Below are 26,627 nucleotides of genomic sequence, written 5' to 3'. Positions count from 1 at the left end.
GATCTCTAGTATCCCTAAGTCGGTCTCAACTCCATCTAACCACCTAATTCGCGGTCGGCCTCTGCTTCTTCTTCCTATAGGTGTTCCTGTCGCTAGCTTTTTAGCAATTATGTTGTCAGGCATTCGTATTATGTGTACGGCCCATCCAAGTCACTGTGTTTTAATGAGCGTTACGACATCTGGTTCATTAAAGAGTTGGTATAATTCGAAATTAAATCTTTTGCGTCACTGTCCTTGATCGTTTAAAGCTCCAAATATTTTGCAAAGTGTCTTTCGCTTGAATATTCTCAGAAGTATTTCCTTCTGCGTTAGAGTCCATGTTTTCGCCCCTTACGTGAGGACCGGCCTCAGCAGTGTTTTGTATATAATAATTTTAGTTTTTCTTTGGATATTTCTTGAGTGGAATTGTTTTTGGAGTCCATAGTATGACCTATTTGTAAGGTTTATTCGTCATTTAACTTCTTCGCTTGTTTTATTGGTAGTAGTCACTAGCGAGCCAAGATATGTGAAGCCGTCAACACGTTCAAAGATATGACTTCCAAATGATGTTTCCCGTTTCTCATTTGCTATAGGAGACTTAGTAACCAACATGTACTTGGTTTTGTCTTCGTTTATGACTAGACCGACCTGATTCGCCGCCGTTTCCAATTCTAGGAAATATTACGCTCAAAATCTCGCTTGCTACGTCCTATTATGTTAATGTCATCAGCGTATGCTAAGATTTGTATCGATCTATTGTAAATAGTACCGCCGTCTCTAATTCGTGTGTCTCGAACTGCCTTTTCCAAGGCAATGTTAAATAGGAGGCAAGCCAGAGCATCTCCTTGTCTGAGTCCATCCTTTATCTAAAAGGATCGAGAATTTTCTCCCTGTATCCCAATGCTGGCTTTTAAGTTAGACATTATCATTCCCGTTAATCGGATAAGTTTTTCTGGTATACCAAACCCACGCATTGATTGGTATAGTACTGTTCTCATGACATTGTCGTATGCGGCCTTGAAGTCGACGAATGGGTGATTGGGTTTCAATGAAATTCCAATGTTTTCTCGAGCATCTGTCTTACTGAATGAATCTGGTCAGTTGTTGATATTTTTGGAGTAAATCCGACCTGGTATTTTTCAACTATGCCAACTGTGTAAGCTTGTAGCCTTTCTAGCGAATATTTGCTAGTATTTTTTAAGCAGTTATTAACAGGGTTATACCTCTGTAGTTGTCACACTATAGTTGATTAGTGTCTGGTGCTTTATTATTTTTAAGCTTTTTAATGGCTTGGGCAACCTCTTCAGTGGTAGGTGGTCTTTCGTTTGGGTTGAATAGATTCGAATCATTTCAATCCTTGTTATTGATATCCTCCGAAAATATCGCGACTACTACTACTATAGGGTCTGTAGTTAAATATTATTAGAATTTCATGTTATGTAATATAACTACAAAACAAAATCATTTAAACTAAATCTGTATTGTTGAAGAAACACATGCATAATCAATATACATACTTTGCTTACTCTGTCTATCTGTCCGTAACGAAAACCCCAGCGCCGACATTACATCATATTTCAGTTAATATTGGTCCGATTGGAGCGTGTGATGCCTTAAACGAAAGGAAAGGGAATAACAATTATATTGAGACAGAAAAAACAAACGAGGCGACTAAGAAAAAGGTCACTACACAGTATCTTCATTATTAATAAACGTATAGCAACATAAGAGATATTATATGGCACTATAGATAAAAATAGATTTACTATAAGGCAAATTTTGATTTATTGACTTAAAGAAGGCCTCTGGCTAATGACAAAATAAACAGTTGATCGAATCCTAACATATATTAATATAGAAAAAAATTAAGATATATAATTTGCTTATTCTGTCTGTCTATATATCCGTAATGAAAACCTCAGCGCCACCTATCTACAAAAGCTACTATTACCTCTATAGCTGGTGACGATTTGTTTTTAATTGTTACCACCAGTGAAGAAACGATAGCGACTATTAGACCGAAGTCAGTTTGTTACCAAGTGGCAAACACGAGACTATAATAGCTTATTTGTAGTGTACCGTTTTGTGGGTCTTAAAACGTTTTATTTTGCATTCTTCATATGCATTCATAATATCAAAATAAATTGACATAGAATATTTTACCAAATTAAAGCACGAAAAATTATGGGCAACTAGTGGCAGATAGTTGCCACCAGCAAAAATAAATGCACTTTTGAATAGTAGTAGAATGTTGTTTGGTTGAGAATATGACATCAAACGAGTCGTTGCTTCTTCTTCTTGTCCTTTTAATAAAAAAGAAAAGGAGATTGAGAAGTAATCGGAAAATTCATATACATACAATGTTAGTTTCCAGAGAAGAAAAAGCAATGTATTGTTACGATAATTATCCTGGCCTAAAATAACCGTACATATTATGACTAATGCTGTTCTGTTTTAGATTTTACGAGAGTATTCTATTAGCCGGCAGAAATTTACCTGAAGGGACCTTCCAGAAACGGTCGAGCCGATGTAAAAATACCCGTTTGCCTTACCGTTATAATTTCGCCGCTAATCGAGAAGGCTGTTCGATGATTCTAGCGTAAAGGCAATGGCATATATAAAGGACATTTTATTTGGAAGGGACAGTTAATTCTCAACACCCGCGCTCGCGAATTTGTTACGTACGGATATAATAAATTATTGTCAGATAAGTTAATATAAATAAAGAAATAAATTAAATCCGTAAGTGTTATAAATATTGAACCTTTTAATAAATTCACAACAAATGGTGTCAGAGTGAGATCGAACATAAATTAGACTTATAATAATAATACAAGTGTGATATAAAATAAATTGTGAAAATGGCTACGATTTATGAGCTGACAGTGACTAATTTAAGAAGACATCTTGAAGACAGAGAATTAGCTTCTACCGGAAAAAAGGCTGAGTTAGTCCAACGACTAAAGAACGCTTTGCTAGAAGAAGGACTAGATCCAGAGACTTATATATTTGAAGATGCTGTCCTCTCGTCGATTTCCAAAGTTTCTGGTGACATCGCATCATTAGAGAACAAAGTTTCCGGTGACATCGCATCATTAGAGAACAAAGTTTCCGGTGATATCGCATCATTAGAGAACAAAGTTTCTGGCGATATTTCGAAAGTTTCCGGCGACATCGCTTCTTTAGAAAGCAAAGTTTCTAACGAGATTTCTTCTCTGGAAAGCAAAGTTTCTGCTAACATCTCTAAAGTCACTTCTGAGATGTCTGCTCTTGACGATAGAGTGTCTTCGTTAAAAAACCAAGTTGCTGCCGATATGTTGGCCTTCGAAGAAAAGATATGGAAAGAGATGGAAAGGAAGATGGAGGAAACAGGGACAGCAGAGAGAGGAAACAATCCAATTAGAGTAGAGATAAAAGAAGACGAGACGAAATGTAAGTTGGAAACACGGCCGAAATTTGAAGGAAGTGGAAGTTCTGTGCATGTCAAAGTCCCAACTTTCGACGGAAAATCGTCATGGAACAACTACATGAAACAGTTCGAATCAGCTGCAAGATCGAATGGATGGTCTGAAAAAGAAAAGGCTATAAACCTGACTATCGCTCTTCGAGGAGATGCCTTAGATGTGCTTCAGACCATAGCCGTAGAGGAGACCGATGATTTCGAACAACTGAAGAAGAGGTTAAATATGCGATATGGCCACGAACATTTGGAACATGTATATCAGTCGCAGCTTAAAAATCGTAGACAGAAGAAAGATGAGGCTTTTCAAGAATATGAGGTAGATATTGCCAGATTAGTACGATATGCTTATCCAACAGCTCCCGAAGACATGATGGAAAAATTGGCCGTTCAAACGTTTATTGATGGTCTTCGTGATCATGAAATGCAGAGAACACTACGATTAGCTCGTCACAAGACGCTGGTTGATGTTTTATCCGCCGCCCTCGAATACGAGTCAGCTACGCAGGCCTCTGGCGGTTACAGTAAAGTTAGGACTGTAAAAGAGGAAGGAGATGAAGATAAACTTGACCAGCTCTTTAATTTGATGAAAAGCATGACATGCAAGAAAAAGAAGACCATAAAATCAAGAAACTCACCATCGGAAAAACCAGAACGAGTCGGCTTTAGGGGAGCAGCTTCGACCCGGAACTTTTCCAAAGACCCTCTCATACTAATAGCTTCTTTGAAATGTCGTGAAGATAGTGTATATGTAGATGGAGAAATAAATGGTAAAAGACATACGTTGTTGGTGGATACCGGAGCGACCAGAACCATTATACGTCCAACAGTTATAAACAGCCGTAAGAAACTGTTACCAACGAGGTTGCGACTTCGGACCGCTACAGGTGAAAATGCCAACATTCATGGAGAAATCCAGGTACAATTGGGAATTGGAGCAGAAAAGTTCGTCCATACTGTTATAGTTGCTGACATCGAAGAGGATGTTATATTAGGAATGGACGTAATGAATATGCATGGATTCCAATTGGATTTTAAGAATAAGGTAATCAAAGTTGGCAACGAGGAGGTATTTCTTCATCCACATAATGACAACACTGTGCAAGCAGCCATTACAGAAGATACAGTCGTGCCTGCGAGAAGCGAAACGATCATAGTAGCGCGACTACAGGGAATTGTAGACGAAGGGAGACCTGTTATGATGGAGCCTTGGAACCACGACGATGAGGTTGGCCGTGGAATCATAATTGGAAAGGAATTGGTGACTTCGGCTAAAGAAATTCCTGTGAGACTTATCAATGTCAACGACTACCCAGTGACCATTAAGAAAGAGACAAAAGTAGGAACTTGTGTACCTGTGACATCCATAATCCGTCAGGCGACAACATCTGATAATTCCAACGACAAATTCGACCAAATGGTTGCAGTTGCAGGACAGTCTCTAAATCAGATGGAGAAAAGGAAATTAAGGGAATTTCTTCGGCAGTATCGTGATATTTTCGTACCGAAAGGAGGAAAGACGGGAAGAACTACCGTTGTTAAGCATAAAATTGATACTGGTAATGCTAAGCCAATTCGTCAAACAGCTCGACGATTACCACAGGCAAAAAGAGAGGAAGCTGAAACGATTGTTCAGGAAATGAAGAAAGACGGGGTGATAGAACCTTCTACGAGCCCATGGGTCTCTCCGGTGGTCCTGGTTAAGAAGAAAGACGGAACGACGAGGTTCTGTGTGGATTACCGTTTGCTGAACAACGTTACCAAGAAAGATAGTTATCCTCTGCCTCGGATCGATGACACATTGGACACATTGGCTGGAAGTAAATTGTTTTCTACTTTGGATTTGAAGTCTGGATACTGGCAGGTAGAAATGGACCCAGTAGATAAAGAAAAGACAGCCTTCACCACAGGATCTGGATTGTGGCAATTCAACGTTATGCCATTTGGACTCTGTAATGCTCCTGCGACATTTGAGAGGCTTATGGAAAATGTGTTGAGAGGGTTATCTTGGAAAACATGCCTGGTTTATTTAGATGACATAATCGTCTTGGGGGAGACATTCGAAGAACATCTGAAGAATTTAGAAAACGTTTTTAATCGACTTAAAGCTGCCCAATTGATGTTAAACCCCAAGAAGTGCCAGCTATTTCAAGGTAAAGTCAATTATCTGGGTCATATAGTCAGTAAAGAAGGAGTGGCCGTGGATAAGGGAAAAATCGATTCCATTAAGGAATGGCCAAAACCAACTGACAAACATCAAGTGAGAAGTTTTCTTGGACTATGTACTTACTACCGGAGGTTTATTAAGAAGTTTGCAGATATCGCTAAGCCATTAACGCGACTTACAGAGGAAGCAAGAGATTACCGCTGGGATACAGACTGCCAAAATGCCTTTGAGACCTTGAAAAAGCATTTAATAACAGCACCAATTTTAGGGTATCCACTGCCAGAAGGAGAGTTCATCTTAGATACAGATGCAAGTAATGTGGGAATTGGAGGAGTGCTGTCTCAGATTCAAGGAGGACAGGAACGAGTCCTCGGATATTTTAGTAAAGTTCTTTCAAAACCTGAGCGGAATTATTGCGTCACGAGAAGAGAACTTCTAGCAGTAGTTAAATCAGTAGAGCACTTCTATCAATACCTCTATGGCAGAAAGTTTCTAATCCGAACCGACCATGCCGCCCTTAAGTGGTTGATGCAGTTTAAGAATCCAGAGGGTCAGATAGCCAGGTGGATCGAACGACTCCAAGAATACGATTTTAAGATTGAGCACCGGGCCGGAGTTAGCCACAGAAACGCTGATTCTCTTTCCAGAAGGCCATGCCCAGCAGAGTGTTCCCACTGCAACAAAACGGAATCCAAGGAAGCAGCAGTGCTAAGAACGACGATTGTCAACGACGACTGGACGCCTACTAAGATAAGGGCAGAACAAGAGAGAGATCCAGTTATACAGAAAATCCGAAAATGGAAAGAGGAAAACCGTCGACCACCTTGGCAGGAAATATCGAACCTATGCTCAGTAGTTAAGACGTATTGGGCCCAGTGGGACTCATTTATCATCGAAGATGGCTTGCTCAAACGAGTCCTGGAAAATGATGACGGTTCAGAGAAAAGAAGACAGTTGGTGATCCCAAAGAGCAGAATAGCCGAAGTACTTCGTCAGTTACACGACAGTCCATCGGGAGGGCATTTTGGTGTAAGGAAAACCCTTCAGCGAATTCGGGAACGGTTTTATTGGATGAACAGTTCCGACGACGTAAAAGACTGGTGTAAGAAATGTACTATTTGTGCTACGAGTAACGGGCCTCACCGGAAAAGGAGAGCTCCTATGAGACAATATAATGTTGGAAGCCCGTTTGAAAGAATAGCTTTGGACATTGCAGGGCCATTTCCAGAAACTGAAAATGGGGGCAAGTACATGTTGGTAGTAATGGATTACTTCACTAAGTGGGTCGAGATTTACGCACTTCCAGACCAGAAGGCCGCCACCGTTGCAGATAAGTTGATCCAAGAATATATCAGCCGATTTGGAGTGCCTTTGGAGATCCATAGTGACCAAGGCAGGAACTTTGAAAGTGATCTATTCCAAGGAATATGTGATAGACTAGGCATGAAGAAAACAAGAACTACCGCGTATCATCCGCAATCGGATGGTATGGTAGAACGAATGAATAGGACAGTTGGCAAGTATTTGACAAAGATGGTGTCCGATCATCAGCGAGACTGGGACCAATACCTTCCGTTCTTCACAATGGCCTACAGATCTGCTGTTAACGAATCAACGGGCCAGACACCAGCCAGAGTCCTATTCGGACGCGAAATGCGACTACCTTGTGATCTAGAATTTGGGTGTCGACCTGGAGAAGATGTAGCAGGTGAAGATTATGTGATCGAATTACGAAGAAGAATGGACGATGTACATGAGTTGGTCCGTTCCCACCTTCAGATCGCTAGCGACCGAATGAAGAAACGGTACGATACACAAGCCGAAAAGGGTTGCTTTAAGAAGAACGACAAAGTATGGCTGTATAATCCCAAGAAGCGAAAAGGTTGTTCTCCCAAATTGCAGCAGCTTTGGGAAGGTCCATACCTCATCATGGAGAAGATCAACGATGTCATCTACCGAATAAGCAAGATTCCGAGGGGAAAGCCGATGATAGTACACCATAACCGGCTGGCGTCTTTCGAAGGTGACCACGACGTAGATGAAGAAGTGGAAGTAAACCAAGTCCAAGACGTGTCTGACCTCACGTTTGAGGAATTCATGGGTGCCTATGGAGGTACCGGTAAAGCAAGACATGGTGTTACCACTGAAGAAAAGCAAGATCTACTCGCGCTCCCCGATGACTACTCGCTGGCCCTTACCATCCCGGCCAGTATCAAAGACGCACCAGGGTTGGCATCCGTCTTTCGAAGGAAGTTTGGTCGAGTTGCAGAACTTCAATGCCAGGTGCCAGCTCCCGGTAAAACCTTGAAACTCCAAGATGCATCACGTTACCTTTTCTACCTGGTAACAAAAGACACTGTCCGTGACCAACCTACCTACCGAGATGTGTGGGAAGCCTTACTTCAATTGAGAGAGCACGTACTAGAGTCCGACGTGCAAAAGTTAGCCATGCCAAAGTTGGAGTGCCGCCAATTAGATTGGAGGGTTATCCGAAATATGGTGGAGGAGATCTTTAAAGACACCGAAGTCCAGGTGTTAGTCTGTTGCAATCCGCATAGTTACTGGTGCGGAGAGAAAACCGTCTTGTCATTTTTATACAACTGGAAGTTGTAAAAGAGGGTCCAGTTGCCGATACCAGCATACAGTTCCGGTTCCAGTCCCGACAAGGTTCCAGGAGGAACCATCTTTTAAGAGGGGGGCAATGTTACGATAATTATCCTGGCCTAAAATAACCGTACATATTATGACTAATGCTGTTCTGTTTTAGATTTTACGAGAGTATTCTATTAGCCGGCAGAAATTTACCTGAAGGGACCTTCCAGAAACGGTCGAGCCGATGTAAAAATACCCGTTTGCCTTACCGTTATAATTTCGCCGCTAATCGAGAAGGCTGTTCGATGATTCTAGCGTAAAGGCAATGGCATATATAAAGGACATTTTATTTGGAAGGGACAGTTAATTCTCAACACCCGCGCTCGCGAATTTGTTACGTACGGATATAATAAATTATTGTCAGATAAGTTAATATAAATAAAGAAATAAATTAAATCCGTAAGTGTTATAAATATTGAACCTTTTAATAAATTCACAACAGTATTATACGTTATTTCCTGAACTTTGTGCTGACGAAGAAAAATTTTTTGCGCTGGGTGGCACCACCAAATCATGTCCCGTCTGGTGGCTGGGATCGGTCACCAGAACGCCAACAATGCCTGGTTGCGCAACCAGTTGTCGGGGTCTAATAGGTCTCATTTACTTAAATGCCCTGTGAAGTATTGAGACACTGGTGGAGCAACTTGTTGGCGCCACCAGTTGCCTAGTCTACTAGCGGCCAAAGGTGCTCGAAAGTTTCAACAACTACAGCAGGTGGTTTCGAAACAGTTGGTGCCATTTATTAGATTAACAATTTAAACTTAACTAGTAGTACAAAGTACAACCGATCGATCAAAACTTCTTCACGTCTGTGGGCAAAACGTTCTACGATCTATATCTACGATTTATCGTGCAATTTATCGGTAGTACAACAAATTGCGCCGTCTGTGGCCCGTTTTAGGTACACCTTAGAAGTTTAGTAGAAAAGTGTTAGCAATAAATATGTTAAGTAATCACTTCAATAAAAAAAACTAATATTATATAAGTTAGGTATTTGTAAAATAAATATATAGTCTTAAACATATTCATCACCCGGAGCATCATTTAAAATATTACGCAACAACTACTTACTGATACACGGTTGGTTACACAGCTAAATAAATACGAGAAACTATAAAAGCACTATTTGAGGCAATTCAAGTTAGGCCTGGGGTTATCGACAACTGTCTCTATCAAGTTATCGGTGCAAATGTATTCTCTGAAATTCTTTTAAAATGAATAAATTGAATATCTAGTCGAAAACTCCATGTAAGGATAGTGATTATCCTAATTATACCATATTTAACTCTCGATTTGTAATAATGGTTCGAGGTAACAGAATTTCTAGTACGCAGGTACATACAGGACGCTGAAAACTCAATTACTTTTTTACACTGGTCTACTGAAATAAGAAACATTCAATTATTTTTAGGATGGTAATAACATAAATACACAAGAAAATTATAATCAAGGAAATTGTAAACTAGCGGTAAATATAGTAATTTTATTTCTACTATTATTGAAGCGCTAAAGAAGAATGGATTTACACTGAATAATATACAGCAGTGTGGTCCAACCTCAGGCACGTGGGCCGAATTCGGCCCGAGGCTCGTTAAACTGCGGCCCCCGCAAACAGATTTCAAAAATATTGCCATTGATAACTTTTACCTGTTCCAACCCTGTCAAACTTTCCGTAATATTAAGAAAGTAGTTAACTTTGAACACCCACTCCCGATGAGCGGGAAGTTAGCTTCAATCAGCTGCACGTGTCGTGTTGAATTAACAGTGGCGAATAAATTGAATGTTAAATTCAGAATGAGTAGTGCCAAAAAAACGCAAAATTTTCGAATAGAATCGTACGTTCCAGGGAAAATCAATATTTCTTCATCGAATTAAAAGGCAAACCTCAGTGCATTATTTGTTGTCAAGTACTCGCGGTATCAAAAGAATACAATATTAGTAGGCATTATGAAACCCAGCACAAAACAAAATACGACAAATATCAAGGTGAAGCTCGCAATACTCTTGTAAAAGAACTTAAAGCTAAATTGAATAAACAAAAATTTCTATTTACAAAACCGACAGCTGTTCAATCATCAAGCTTAGCAGCATCATATGAAGTATATTTAGAGCTTGTCTAAAGTAAAAATGCTGAGATGTGTATATTTGAATACATAGTATTAATTGCGGAAACTGCAGAAAAACTGAAATACAACTTAAAGAAATGGAACCTAGAAGCAAGTAAATACAACTTAAACGTAAACAAAGAGAAGACTCAGATAATGAAAATATCAAGAAAATAAGGGACGGAAGATCAAATAGAAGTAATGATAGACCAACAGAAAATAATACAGACAAATTCATACAAATACTTAGGAACAGTAATCAACAACAAAGGAGACATCGAGGATGATCTTAACAACAGAATGGAAAACACAGGAAAACTATTACAAGCACTAAATAGAGGATTCCTTAATAACAAAGAAATATCAACAAAGACCAAGATGACAATATACAAAACAATATATAGACCTACAGTGACATATGGAGCAGAAAATTGGATATTAAACAAAAGACATCAGAGCAGAATTCAGGCAGCAGAGATGAAATACCTCAGAAGAACGATAGGAGTAAAAAGAACTGATAGAATCAGAAATGAAGAAATAAGAGAAAGACTCAAAATCAAACCGATACTCGAGTCAATCAAAGAGAAAAAATTGGCATGGTTCGGACATCTAACCCGGATGGACAATAATAGACAAGTAAAAAGAGTGTGGGACGTCAAACCAATAGGGAAGAACAGAAGAGGAAGACCCATTAAAGAATGGAACAGTGACATCTCGCAGATACTGCAGAGTAAGGGTAAGACTTGGCAGGAAGCAACACAGATGGCATCCAATAGGAAGGAATGGAGAAAGTTCGTTAAGAGCTAGGACACTTCAGAAGACTGTCAAATATTGTAATTTAATGAATTGTATTTTAAACGGCCCAACACCGAAAGGTACAAATGGGTCTACTGATTAAGTAAAAGTAAAAAGTACTAAAGTAAAAAAGCATTTAGAAATGGAGAAATGATCAATCGGTGTGCCGTTAAAATGGCGCGATCCTTTGGAGATGAAAAGATGGCCAAAAATTTTGAATGTGTTTCGGTTTTCCATCAAACTGTATCTAGAAGAGTTGATGAGCTGAATACTCATGTATTTAAAAAAATGGTCGACACAGTTCGTGATTGTTTGTACTACTCCTTAGTATTGGACGAATCTATTGATATTACTGACAAAAATCAGCTATTAATTTTTGTTAGATGCATCAGTGAAGATTTTTGTGTAACTGAAGAACTTCTACAACTGCACCACATGGAAGACGGGACCAAAGGTATAAATATATTTGTAACAGTTAGTGACGATGTGAAAAATATAGGCGGTTTTCAAAAGTGCTCTTGCGTTTGTACCGAAGGAGCAAAAGCAATGACGGGACGCAAAACGGGATTGGCTGGACTTTTGCGGGAAAATGGTGTTAACTGTGTTATGTTTCGTTGCATTATCCATCAAGAGGCTCTCTGCGGAAAGATAATTAAAATCAATGATACTATGAAAACTGTAGTGCAGATAGTAAGTAGCTTAAGAGGAGGAAATAGAGCTCAGCGACACCGAAAATTCATCTCTTTCTTGAAGGAATTACATACTGAATATACGGACGTCTTAGACTTAGAAATTTTTTTTCTTAAAGAAAAGAGATCTTACTGTTTTTTGAAACAGAAGTTGTTATTAACACGGACGTATTTATAACAAACCTTAAGAACAAAACATTTCTTCATGAACTGGCATTTCTAACAGACATTACCTCTAACTCGATCACATTAAACCTACAACTCCAGGGGAAAAATAAGACAGTATCACAGTTGGTTCGTCAAATTGAGACATTTTTTAAAAAAACTTGATCTTTTCGAGAAATGCATGAAAATAAACGACCTCACACATTTTCGTGCGTGTTTCGAAATGAATCAACAAGAAACCATGGTCGATTTCTCGAGGTCTGCAAAAGTTCTTACAGAAATAAAAAGAGAATTCGATGAAAGGTTTTCGGAATTTGATGCACTAAAACCCGATCTTGAGCTTTTTAACAATCCAATGGGAATCAACAGCCAAAACCAATTAGCAGAATACCAATCAGAGCTGTGCGAACTACAGTCCGATTCGTTTTTTCAAGCAAAGAAAAATGAGGACATTAGCACCTTTTGGAAATTAGTCTCCAAGGATCGTTTTTATAAACTTCGTAACTTTGCGTTGAAACTATATTCAATGTTTGGTAGTACGTATATATGTGAAAGTACATTTTCTGCTTTGAAGCATATTAATTCTAAAACAAATAATCGCATGGAAAACGATTCTCTGGAAGCGTCTATTAGACTCACTACGACTAGCATAGATATAGATGTGCAAAAGTTAGTAGAGGATAAGCCCTTGCCTCAAATATCCCATTGATTTTTTATTTTATGTTAAATTTTATACATAACATGTAAGTTGTAAACCATAATAAAATATTTGTAAATAATATTTTGTTTAAATACGTTTCAATTTGCACTTCGGAAATCGTTCTCAAAATACAAACATTAGTAAATTAAACAAATTATGTTTGTATAATTTAAAATATTTTGTTTGTATATTATTTTTTAAAATAAACTTTTTTTTGAACGAGTCAAGTTCTCTGGCCCTTCATAATAATTTTAAATTTAATACAGCCCGCAACGTCTAAAAGGTTGGACCACACTGATATACAGTGATGAGTGAGTTAAGACCCGGCAAAATAACGCAAAAGATGTAAGACTTAAGTTGTGAGATAGTACGATATAGAGCTAGTTCTTATACGTGGCTAGTTAACTTCACTCATAATAATTATAGGTATGACGTCGAAAAACATTTTATTTTAATTTCCTATGTTAAAACAAATGGTTAAATAAATTATGACAGACGCTAGTAAAACCACATTAATTAGTAGCCATTTTAATTATAAGTCAAACTAATAATAAAAATAACTTACTAAACTAAAAGTTACGTTGATAAAATGGTTACAGAGTTGGTCCATTAACCAGCAGATTCGGGTTAAATTTCCACCAGAGATTCCCTTTGGACACCATTAAAAAATAATAAAAATTATGATACATACTAGGTAACAAGTTCTCGAAAAACTCATTATTTGCAATTTATTCACATTCCATTGTAATAAAACGGAAACTCAAAAAAAAAGTCTAATTTAATCAAAAATTTTAAATGTACGGATTTATTGTATTTCCACTTCTATATTCATCAGTTTTAAATGCAAAATAATCCGGCGAAGACTGTTTATGTCAAAATCATCACTAAATTCTCAACCCTACTCGTTTATGGAGTATAGTGCGTGCGAACAGCCTACCGGCTGCGGCAGCAAAATATGATACGAACAAACAATAGCACATCGAAAAGTGTTTTTGAACGGTAAAGAGAAACTTTTTGTTGAAAAAACAATTCGTGAAATGGTTTTAACGATAGAAGAAAAAGGGGCATGTGCATGGATTATTAGACATTAACATGATTAGACAAAATTTTTAAATATCTTTCCAAATAGGCCGACACCAGCACGACTGACAGTCAGTCTATTGTACGTAATTTTTTAAATTATGGATATGTGTCCGCTCCAAGAGGAGTTCGTAGACGACGGGAGATAAATCCAGATTTGAAATTAAGGGACACTTTAATTTGTGCAATTATCGAGCAAAATCCTACCCAATCAACATCTCGTCTCGTAGAACGGTATGGAATTTCAAGATTTAGAGTAGGTAAAATTTTGAAAAGATATGGATATCGTCCCTATGAACTACATAAATCCAACGAACAATTCCCTGGGGATCAAGACGTTTAGAATTATGTCAAAATGAAATGTCACATCAAAATGAACACTTTGTAGATAATGTTTTGTTCACCAATGAATGTACGTTTTCATTGCATGGACGTCACAATTCAATGAATGCTCGGTATTGGTCTCGAGATAATCCTCAACAGATTTATGTCGCTCGTACCCAGCATCATCGAAAAGTAAATGTTTGGGGAAGCATAATGGAGAATCATGTCATTGGTCCATTTTTTATAGACGGTATGTTGATTGGGCGGAAACACTTAGAACTTCTGCAAACTCAAATTGTTCCGGCCCTTCGTAATTTACCAATGCCTTTCGATTCTATTTATGGTTTCAACACGATGGTTGTCCTGCACATAATTCTCGCATCGTCAGTGAATGTCTCAGTGCGAGTTTTCCTAATCGATTGATTAGTTTTGGGATACGAAGATATGTTTTGGCCTACAAGATCACCTAAACTTGCATCTTGTGACTTTTTTATGTGGGGATGTATCAAATCCAAACTATATGGAATTAAGGACGATAGGGCTACTCTCCAAGAATTAAGAGAAAAGATCTCTGATTCAGTGAGAGGTATAAATCCGGAAATATTATCTAATGTTTCCGGACGCAACATTTATAATAGGTTGGGTTATTGTTCCGCTGGTAATGGAGGCTTATTTGAACATTTTTTGTAAATACATTTATTTAGAACGTTTTTTATTTTTGTAGAATTTTTACTTTATTTTCGAAAGTACTACATTGGTTTTTTCATGCTTGTCTTTAAACAAATAAAGATTGATAAAAATGTTTAGTGATTCAAAGCAAAACATACCTTCATAATTTCAAATTTTAATATTTAATTATTGCAAAAAAGTCACATGTGGGATTCGAACCCTCAACGTCCGCGTTTTTTAGCTCATACTCTAACGTCTAAAGGTGGGAAACTATCGTTAGTGGTAATGTAATGTAATAGGTTTGTATCGATAATTTCCCACCTCTACTAGTTTTATCTCTTTTTATTTCACAACGTATTTTTTGCGTTATTTTGCCGGGTCTTAACGCACTCATCACTGTATAAATGATATTGACCAAGTGATATTAAAACTACTCGTAACTAGGTGGACAGAATATAACTCAAGCAAAATAAAAATGTCAAAGTAGCATAAATCAGTGGGTAAAAATAATTCTACTTCTATTTTTTCTTCTATTGCCCTGGATGACAGAAATAAAAATAAAAACGGCATCGTAGAATATCGCATAACAAAACTATACCCATAATCTCCCATAGAGTGTTCTCTAGAAAATAATACAAAGATCATTACAAGAGTATCTAGAGTCAATAAACGACAGCCAATTTGACAAATGTGGCTTTAACAATATGTCGCTACAAATCAAGGATCAAAACGTCTAGATGACAAAAAAAGAAATTAAGGAAACGGTTAGACGCCATCGTCTACGGTTACGTCCCGTACACATATTTAAGAATCTTCTTCTTCTCATGGCGCCGTCTCCTTTCAAAGGTTGGCGGTCCAAATGGCAATTGTAGTTTTGGAAACTGCTGCGCGAAAGATTTCTGCGGATGAGCGGTCGATCCATCTCCTCAGGTCTTTCAGCCACGCGTTCTGGCGTCTTCCTACTGATCTTTTGCCCTGTACTTTTCCTTCCAGTATAACTTACTTGAAGTAATTCGTGTCTTTCGCCTCTCAACACATGACCCAAGTATTGCATTTTCCTCTCTTTGATTATTCTTAGTAATTCTTTTTGTTTACACATGCGACGAAGTACCTCAACATTAGTACCCATTGAATTCTCAGCATTCGTCTGTAGATATACATCTCAAAGGCATATATTACCTATATCTGAGAATGGAATGATATTATTCTTATCAAGTGTCCAATATTGACAAACGGCCCGAAATCTATTAGGTGGTAATACTAAAATTTTATTATCAAGCGAAAATCTGCGAATTTCTTGTCAGAAAAACAGAGGCGAGGTAATAAGACTGTCTAACACTATAATTGGAACCTGGAATTTTCAGAGCATGTTTCAGCTTGGTAAGATGCACAATATTATTTAAGAGATGAACAGGTTCAATATTGATGTACTGGGTATGCGTGAAACCAGGCTGTGGTGATGAGGCTGGAATAACGAAGTTCGAGAGGTATGTATGTATATATGTATGTGTAGAGATAATAGCTGATGTGTGATGGCGACCGATTGAGAATCGGGCAACAGAAGGACATCGAGAAGAAATTATGTTCTAACGGATGCCCTTGTATGAGAAGGTTGGGGTTGACTTAGGGCCAAGCTGGTCGAAATGACTCTGAAGGGGCTGTTAGTTTAGGAACCCAGCACTTCCGGCGTCGATTTGCAAATTCCCCACCTAGTGATTAAAAAAAAGATGGCCAAAGGTAGTTAGTTATACAGGTACAATATATTATTTTGGTAGCGATGACAACCAACACAGGCACGGCGTGGCAGTAATAGTTAATAAAATATCTAATAGAGCAGTGTGTATGCTTCTACGACGAATGCCTACGAAGAAGTGTAATTTTTAGAAGTTTACCGGGAAACCGAAGTGGCGCTGAAAATAGTGAAAACTATAGAAATCAAGATAGTTCTATGTGATGTCAATGCAAAGACTGGGAAGGGAAAAGTGGAGGAAACTATGGTCTGGGAAATTGCAACGAGAGGGGACCATCTATTACCATTTTGCCAAGAGCAGAGCTTGATTATAACAAACACATTTTACAAACTACCAAACAGACTGTATACATCGCAATCGCCCGCAGATACATCGGAGAAATTAGTTAGGTATCAGATAGACTATACGATAAATGACAGATACCGTAATGCTGTTAAAACCGTGAAAGTATATCTTGGAGCAGACGTGACCTCAGATCACAACCCACTTGTCACCAGGATTACACTCACATTAAACAACATGAAAGACACAAGCAAGCTTAAAAAACCCACCCTAGAAGAATGCCTCCAACACGAACTGCATATGAACCGTAGCAAACTGAAATAAACAACAACGATATTGACGAGCACTGGGATCGACTAAAGCGTTGTGTCAGTAAAGTAAGCATATCCATTTTATAAGGCCGAATTCAGACCAAAACTATAATTTTACTTATTGGTAATTAATTATAGAAAGAAAAAATTTATTGCTGTATCCGTTTCCGAGAAACAATGGTTATGCTAACTTTACGATAAAGCTAGCTTAGCCATAGCTATATATCGTAAAGTAAAAGGGCTATAGAGCCCATCTTGGTGGCATATTTTATTTCTAATTAATTGCTGTTCATTGACCAACCGCCAAAAACTTTTTCATTAATATCGGTAATATCCAGATATCGGAGAAAAATGTTGAAACCAGAAAAGTGAATCGCTAGAAATTAATTGCTAATTTATTACTAAAGTTTTACGCCAAGAAATAATTTATTGTTTCATCCATTTTCGAGAACAAAAGTTTATGCTAGCTTTATGGTAAACTACGTAGCCTATTATCATTGCCTCGGTAATCAACAGAGCTACAGGGCGCAACTTCACGGCATATTTTATTGCTAATTAATTGCTGTTGATTGGTATATTGATCAAAAGGTTGAAACTAAATAAGTGCACAAATTTATTAAAAATTGGTCTCCCTTGGGGGATAATTTTTACAGGAGGATAAAAAACCACTGGTTAAGATTTTGTTTAAATAATTTTTTCAGACAAATTTCAAAAACTAACTTTTTTGCTCTGGACAAAGTTTTTTGAGTCATAAAAAGTTTATCGTTGTCAAGTTTTAATAAGCGTTTGAAATTAAAAAAAAAACGCAAAATCGGTCATTTTCAAAGCTCTCAAAATCAGTAAGAAATCATCATTTTTGAAGTTAAAAATTACAGTAAAAGTAAAGTTTGGATATCCATGTACAAGATTCTGTTGTTTTTTCAAAATTATTGTATTGCAAAGCCCTTTTATTTAATTCTTAAGATTGCGCGCTCGACGCGTACCGCTACCACCACTATATATTCTGTCTTTCTTGCACTAACGCCGAGTATATGTACTTAAATTGTTTCATTTTCTTTCTATATATCTTTTTATTATTATTAAATTATTTACCAACTAAATATCTTTCAAAAATCTATATTTAATAGTACTTCTTAATTTATAAGTGGAAAATGTTACATTTAAAATGAATTTACTTAGCTCCCGCGGGAATTTGAAGTAACATTAATAAATCTATTAATTTAAATAAAACAAAATGCATCATAATGCCTATTTTAATTCTGTAAACCGATATTGTTGGTAAGGAGATAATTTTGCATTGGAATTTAACAGAAAGGTAAATTCTGAAACTTACCCAATTAATAAACACTGTAAAAAACTGGGCTTGTCCTAACCACGAACTTATCACACAATCTCACAGGTTCAAACAAATGCAGGACCCTTTATTTCGATATTTAAAAAATCATTAATAGAATCACAAATAATTTCGTAACTACGTCTATTCAAAGCAAACCAACCAAAGCGTTAGGTATGCCACATATCCTTTAATGATTAACTTATAATAAATTATCATACATTTTACAATTAATATGTTTAACGACACTTCCATGCGGCTGTTGTGATAACAAAATTTATAAATTATTGCAAGTGTTAATTAAGAAAAATAGGCGATAGCGAAAAACTTACGATCAGTCGTTTGTATGTATAGGGGTTAGTGGGTTAATTATTAACTTAGGTAAGGTAAAAATGAATTTTGGTAAAAAACTGTGGACTCTAATTAATTCAACAATAATAAAGTCCATAGGATGCATGTGGACTCACGAATAGCATGGTTGATACTCCCCGGTCGATCCTTGAATATATACAGTGTGTAAATTTTAAAACTTACAATGGGGTATATCTCACGAACAAAAGCTGATATCGAAAAATGCTTGAAACCGTTTCTAGGATAGTAGGGTAAAAAAGTTTAAATTGCAAACCTCTACTTGTGATACATCATTGAAAAGGCTAAAAAAAGGCTATCCAATGGTATAAATAATAATTATACAGGGTGAGGCAACAATTGTGAAACTTTGGCTTAAATGGAAAATTTAATGAGGTTTTTGTTGAACTACAAATTTGTTAAAAATGTCAATTTAATAAATGTTCAAAGTGGGTTTCGTTGTTTTGTAAACAATAATACAGCCTATTTTCAAATTCCGCACGAACTTTGGCAAATGTTGTTTTAGTAATAGCGAGACATGCTTGCGTAATTCTTTCTTGCAATTCCCCAAGTGACGCAGGTTGAGTTTTATAAACAACTGAGTTGAGGTAACCCCACAGAAAAAAGTCAGGTGGCGGTAAGCCTGGTGACCTCGGTGGCCACTCAATAGGACCTCTCCTTCCAATCCATTTGTTCGAATAATTAGTACCCAACCAGTGCCTAACTGGAGCTGCATAGTGAGGAGGTGCTCCATCTTGTTGGAAGTGCAGCAAATCTTCGTCTAGAGCTAGGTTGCCTTGATCGTCCCTTTGATTCTCTAATTCATGCACAATTAAAGGTTCGATAGTGTTTTCCAGTATATCGAGATAAATGTCGCCACTTAAATTGCCTGGTATGTACAAGGGGCCAATTATAGCATCGGCTAATATTCTTGCCCAAACATTCAGTTTTTCAGGATATTGAGTGTGACCTTCTCTGAATCGATGCGGGTTCGCATCACTCCAGTACCGACAGTTTTGTTTATTTACATTACCATTTAGCTAAAAGCACATTCCTCAGTGAAACAAATATTTTTTAACATTCTCGGTTCAACGCGAATTCATTCTTTCAGTCATGAGTTTACAAAACTCAATTCGTCGGCCTGGATCATCATAGCCTATTTCTTGAAGAATTTGTGTTTTGTACGGGGAAAACTTATGTAATTTCAACACCTTTCTAACCGACTCATGTGAAAGTCCTGTTATTGCAGATAATTGACATGTTGATGCAGTAGGATCAATTGAAAAATTTTCAAAGACCTCAATTTGGGATGTTTCATTCAGTAATCTTGGGGCATCCCTTTTTTATTTTGCACTGATCTCGTTTCAACTAAATCGCGGACGTACATGTGACATTTTTGTCCGGATGCCTTTCATGAAATATTTGAGCTGTTCGTAAATAACACTGGTTCTGGAGAGCAAATATGAAAATGATCTCCACGCGTTTAGGTATACTGTAAACCATCGTGGCAACTACAGCTGAATGACAGTACCGATCGTACAAATTATGAAAACTAATGACATTTATAATTCTCAAATAAACCAAATTTACTGAATCTGACGGAAACCAAAAAACAGATGTTTTCAACTTGTTTTGCAAAAACGGCAAATTAAGTTTTTATTTAACAAAAAAAAATTCCGACGGGCACTTATCATTAGAAATAATAGTTCGGGAGATAGCACTACAAATACAAAAGTCATAGTAAGCCGGCTGATATTAACACCCTGTATAATTAATAAACAATAATCATCAACAAAAACCTCATTAAATTTTCCATTTAAGCCAAAGTTTCACAATTATTGCTTCATCCTGTATAATTTTATTATTTATACCATTGGATAGTATTTTTTATAATCTTTTCAATGACGTATCACAAGTAGGGGTTTGCAATTTAAACTTTTTTGGTTGTGGTGGGTGGGGCCTAGGGGGTTGATGGGGGTGAGTTCTCTTTTATGTCATTTTATTTCAACCTTACTATCGTAGAAAAGGTTATAGTATATAGTATATAGTATTATAGTATAAAACTGGTAAAGAAACAAGACGATAATCTTAGATGCTATTTATAGTTTCGGAATAGAAACAAGGATTTTTTTAACGATTCTAAGTTCAGAATTTATCGCAAATCGTTTACAGAGCAAAGTTCGATAAAAATATTTATGAAAAGAACTGTGAACTATCAGAGATCAGAGCCTACGTCAGCTCAAAAATAGCGGATAAAAAAACGGAGCGTGGCACTTGGAGAGTGTCGATAAAAGTGAATACCTCTTATAGTGCGTTATGACTATAAGATTCATCATTTACATTGTCATTATTATCTTGTATTTATGTTTATTTGCGTACTTCATTTTGATTATCTTTATATTTCATTATAATGGATTTAAAAAACAAAAAACGGGATGTGGTACTCCGTGAGTGACCTAGGAAGCTAAGCATAGCTTTTTTATCGTCTACGTACGGAGCGATATTTTTTAATTTAATAAATTTTGTTTTCTTGTTTAATTCTATTTTATTAAGTATTAAATTTTTTTTATTAATAGAATTTTATTCGATACGATTCGATTTTATTTTGTTTTATTTTATTTATTTTATTTCATCTTATTTAAGTATATTTTAATTTAGATAATTTTATTTTATTTTAATTTATTTTATTTTATACAAATATTTCAAAATTAAGATTAGCCAAATCGATTCAGTCGTTCCCGAGATCTAAAAAAAATAAAATGACGTTTGTTAAACGTCATAACGTCAAGTCACACCGTTTGACCAGTAAACTAACGACGCCATCTATCTGAACTACCACCATTTGACATTTCAATCATATTTTGTTCTTAAAACGATACGTTGAATTAATAATAATGTATTAATTACATTTTAATATAATTAATAATTAATTTTATTAATATTTTTAAGGTAGAATTTACTACAAAATAATTTAAAACTTTATGTTAGTTTAGATTTAAAATCCTAAAGCCATCTGAACAAAGAAATCTGAACTACTGACATTTTGAACCTATAGAGTCAATCATATTTTGATTTTGAAATGATACGTTTAATTAATAATACAAAAAATATTAATTAAATATTAAGTACCTAATATAATTAATAAATAATATTATAAATATTTTTAAGGTGTGGTTTAATACAAAATAATTTAAAGTTTTATGTTAGTTTAGATTTAAAATATTTTAGAAAGAAACCTGAACAGATAAACTGACAGATAAAATAAATTAAAATTATCTGACATTATAAAATGTAATATATTTATTTGCCAAATAAAGTACTAAATAAAAAGTTATCTGGAACATAAATTATGTTTATTGTAGTTAGTTATGACGTTGTAGGTTATCGCGAAATCAAAAATATAACCTAAATATTGTTGTTTAGTGTAGGTTAGAGACATGGATATTAAAAGATTTAATGAAATCGAAGAGTATGATCAGTATGATTTTTAATGTTGTAAATAGTTGCTAATAAATGATTATAAAAGTAGGTGTATACATATTTTCATAACCTTTTTCCACAGATATTGGTGCTATTGATTCAATAATAGTAGTTTATGTATATTATGTTTTTTTAGGTGCCTATCAGGTAGGAATAAATAATTGTGTATTCTTGATAAGAAGTTTAAATGGATATACTTAATAGAAATGGATTCTTACAAGGAGATTCTGGTTATAAAGTAACGCCATTTTTAAGAAGTCCACTAAACATCCAATTTCTATAATGAATTGATATTAGAACCACATATGCAACATCACTTTTTATGTATGGAAGAGAAGGTTTAGGTACTATTTCATCCAGTGGAAGTGGCTGTAAGGTTGAAAAGATTTAACCGTTCTAATCTACAGCAACATTCTACGAGTATAACCTAGCGAGAGATCAAAATTAAGACAATTTTGAAGATGAATTGCTAAATGAAGACATTACTGAACTTTTTGAATTTGAAGATGTTTGAGCTAGCCTTATATAATATTTTAGTGTTATGGAAAAACCTGAGAAGAATCATTAAACATGTATATTATTTTTTTATTCGTTATTAAATATTTTTTAACATAATTTAATTTATTACTAACACAACAAATTGTATAATCAAAAGAGATTAAGTAAACCATTATTGTGATTTCTTTGACAATTAATTAAATATTGGTGTGTTCCGGAATAAATTTTACATTTATCTTACAGATAAGTAAGTAACCGCAACATAATTTGACGTGAAAAAACGGGTACATTTCATTTTATAAACAGAAATGTCTATCCTTCAGATAATTATCTTACAGATAGGACAATATTTATCTGGAGGTGAAAAGACCGGCCCTTTCATGCAAGAAGTTTATGATTTTAAAAATTTAATTTTTAAATCTTTTGAAAATTAAAAAGTTCAGCGACTCTCCAAAAGTGACTTATTTGTTATAAAAGTTGTACAACAGATTAAAATATTATTCTGTTGTCGTCCTAGCCTTAAATAGGAGGAAGACAGAAAAAATTAAGTGGAGTGATTTTAGATGCAATTAATTGGATCCCCCGTTGCATGGTGATGGGCAAAATCACTAGTAAATGTATATGTATGCATATTAGTATACCGCAAGGTTACTACACGCGTCTCGATATTTCACGTCAAGCTAAATATTATTCCGGCCCGTGGTTGAAATAATACTTCTTATGGCAGAACTATTATTCACTTTAAAAAAGGGGTGTCGCGTTGTTAAAGTTGGCGCTATTCAAGAAAGCAGGAGGATGAAAGCACAGTACTTAATAAATGCAAAAGTTTGACTTCAGCGTGTTCGAAAAGAGTGTAAAATATGATTTTTTGTTGCAAGAAAAAACATTCATCAAACAAGATTTGAAAACCTCGAAAGATGTTTACTCCAATCATCGAAGACGAAAACGCCATTGAATCTCCAAAAATCATACATACAAGCTGTATTTTGCTAAGAATTTCAATTTTGGGACCTAAAAAAGATACAACAAAGTTTACCACTCCTGCCTCCTGACTTTCCATTAAAACTTTCTCATAGGGGCGGGGGGAGGAAAACATCGATTAAGCTGAGATAATTTTAAACAAAAATGTTTATTAGCACTTTTTGTGTAGATGAACCGTTCTCTCAGAAACAACGCGTGAAGAGATCGGCGATTTTGAATGTCTGTTACGCGCGTGATATCAATTTTTTAAATAACATTTGTATCAATATCTGTAAAATTACCATATCCATTTTATAAGGCCGAATACCATGGAAAGAATGACAGAAATGGCACGTGAAATGAGATTTTTGAAGAACCCGATTTTATTTCAACTGAATCCACTAATTTTTTGGAAATTATGTCAATCGTTTTTCTGCTTTAACCAGTTTTAAATATTTGAGTGATAGTAAAACGGTGTATTAATGTAAAATTAAGTACCTATATAACAAAGTAAATATCACTTCTTGGCGAATATTACGTCTAAAGATGTTTATATACTTATACAATTAACAACGACATTAACTAATCAGTACCACCAATAAATTAGAACATGTCATTAATAAGAATTGAATTACAAGTAGGTGTAGAGTCAAATGTCAGGCAAGTTATCATGGATATTTTTAACTGTTTTTGCTTACCATAAATAAAGTCACCTTTATAATCCTTATTTAAAGACGACACACAAAAAAGAACTAAACAAGGAAGTCTTCAATTAAAGTAACTAACAAAAAACACGTGTTTGTATAGAGAAATAATAACACACTATAAACAAACTATTTTAAACGCGAACACCACGTGGACGACCTGTCACTCAACTATAAAATTTTCCTTAACTATAAAACTAACTACAAACTAAAAACTAACAACAATTCATAGAAAACTTTCACATTGTTCCATTCAGAGTAATGTTAGAAAACGTTAGACATGTTTTTGTTGTTTAGAAGATGAGCACAACAACAACTGACAACTGCCGGTCGTCGTTCCAAGCACCGTGGTTTACGAAACAGTGTTGCCGTGTGAGAGTTGATTATTACAACTGACTGGTATTTTCCTTGCAGTTATCAACTCAATTCTGTTTGGTGATAATAAAAATATTATTTCACGAAGGTCAACCTGTACACTATGCAGGAACCAATATAAAAATAGAAAGGCGAATTGATATATTATTATCGGCCAAATTTAAAGAGCAGTGTATTTTTAAACTATATGTAATAGGACATAATAGGTGTGCTGGATCCGTTTTTGATAATCAGAAGTTATTTGTCTAATTAAACAACTTTATGATTTTATTTATAATAAAATTAAGTATAAATTATATAAAATTAGGTACAGTCTGTCCCAAACCCTTCTTTCAGTGCGTCACTAATTTTGACGTCATATAGGATTTTAAGAATGTCGAGAATTATTGCATGACATTTTAGTTAAATTTGACAGTTGCAGGATGGTTTCTAATTGAAAATAATTTAATAATTTTAATATTAGTCTGTGTTCTTTTTCGATATATCTCGGCATATTTAAAATATTTTTATGAAAATAAATACAAAATTAAATTTTCACTATAAAATGTCTGATAATACTAACCTGGAATGACAATTATCATTTTATCAGTTGACATTGTGAAAGTACTGTCACGATCGAGACAGTCTGCGTCAAATTATATTTATGCGCAACATTGATTGGATATCTATTGAGCGTATTCTAAACTCCAACCAATTATACATCCGTAAGTAGAATTAGCTTTACGATAAATAATTTTCTAAGTTCTATGTATAGTAATCACAGACTCACGTTTTTTTCTGTCACTTCTAGCTTAATGTGTTAGAGAGAATTCGATCAACTATGACGCACTGAAAGAAGGGTTTGGGACGAACTATATACAAGATACAAGATTGTAGATTTCTAAAATAACTTCTACGTAAATACAAAAAAAAATAACTGAAGTGGTTCTCTTAAATATTAGGGTGAAGCACATCAGTTGGTGATAGGTAGATTTAGACAAATATGCAAAATGCATATATTGCATATTTTGCATACTTTATGCAAATATCTGGGTATTTTGCATATTTATACAAAAAGTTGCATAAAATGCATAAACCTCAATTTATGTGGAATTGTGCATTTTAAATAATATTTCGCACCTCAGCAACAAGACTGTCTAAAGTAAAAAATTGCCATTTTGAGTAAATCTGATATGAAGATTATCCTTACTATTTAACATTCGATTATTTCTATAAATTGAATGATAATGTTGTTATTTTTACTTCAATAAGATTAATTTAGATTGTTTTATCAATTAGTATTCTGTATTGTAGAAATTTGAAACTAACATTAATTATTAACAAATGTGTTTGTGTTGCTGAAAACCCAAAGGTGAATTATAACAATGTGCCACTGTTGCTGATCATAGTGGTTAGAAATTGCACAGAAATTGCGGTTCAACGTGAAAATTGTGATAAGTTATAATAATTGTTAAGACATTTTAATACATTTATATAAAAAAATTACCACACAAAGGTTGTTACATAAGAACATAAAGTAAATTTGCTTATTAGCTATTACAAAATAATCGTTCGTTAGAAACGTCTACCTATTTAGATTTTTAACATTAATTTTAAAGTAAGTACTGGTTTTTGATGCCTTTGATACAAACTGAGAGGAGGGTCTATTTTGTATCCTAAATATCGATAAAAGTCATAATATTTAAAATGATGAAAATGATGTGATTTTTGTTGCATAAAAAGCTCAAGGCATCCAATTTATTTTGGGCAAGTTTCAGTGGTGTGTTATAGAGCTGTTTTAATTTAATATTATTATGAGTT

The 26,627-nt window shown here is 35.3% G+C and overlaps 3 protein-coding genes across 4 annotated transcripts in view; 2 read left to right on the top strand and 1 right to left on the bottom strand.

Annotated features, from left to right (window-relative positions):
• Positions 1-24,822, bottom strand: part of for (cGMP-dependent protein kinase for) — a 790,239-nt gene extending 765,417 nt beyond the window's left edge. For both annotated transcript variants that reach the window (XM_072537884.1, XM_072537886.1), the window contains exon 1: positions 24,447-24,822. The gene's annotated coding sequence lies outside the window, so the exon portion shown is untranslated. The remainder of the gene's footprint in view (positions 1-24,446) is intronic.
• Positions 11,333-12,025, top strand: LOC140446575 (protein FAM200C-like). Its single transcript, XM_072539138.1, has one exon. It carries the CDS (start codon positions 11,333-11,335, stop codon positions 12,023-12,025), a length of 693 nt encoding a protein of 230 aa, XP_072395239.1.
• LOC140446573 (EPM2A-interacting protein 1-like) lies at positions 12,236-12,721 on the top strand. The gene has a single exon (XM_072539137.1). It carries the CDS (start codon positions 12,236-12,238, stop codon positions 12,719-12,721), a length of 486 nt encoding a protein of 161 aa, XP_072395238.1.
• Positions 24,823-26,627: the final 1,805 nt, after the last annotated feature.

Source organism: Diabrotica undecimpunctata, chromosome 7, assembly GCF_040954645.1.
Source record: "Diabrotica undecimpunctata isolate CICGRU chromosome 7, icDiaUnde3, whole genome shotgun sequence".
In the NCBI taxonomy this organism is placed as follows: domain Eukaryota; kingdom Metazoa; phylum Arthropoda; class Insecta; order Coleoptera; family Chrysomelidae; genus Diabrotica; species Diabrotica undecimpunctata.
Note: the sequence above shows the minus strand (reverse complement) of the source record. Positions and strands in the feature narration are given on the sequence as shown.

Bases quoted from the DNA above. Each gene is read 5' to 3' on its own strand.
- LOC140446575 (XM_072539138.1), top strand. From the start codon at position 11,333: ATGGCGCGATCCTTTGGAGATGAAAAGATGGCCAAAAATTTTGAATGT.
- LOC140446573 (XM_072539137.1), top strand. From the start codon at position 12,236: ATGAATCAACAAGAAACCATGGTCGATTTCTCGAGGTCTGCAAAAGTT.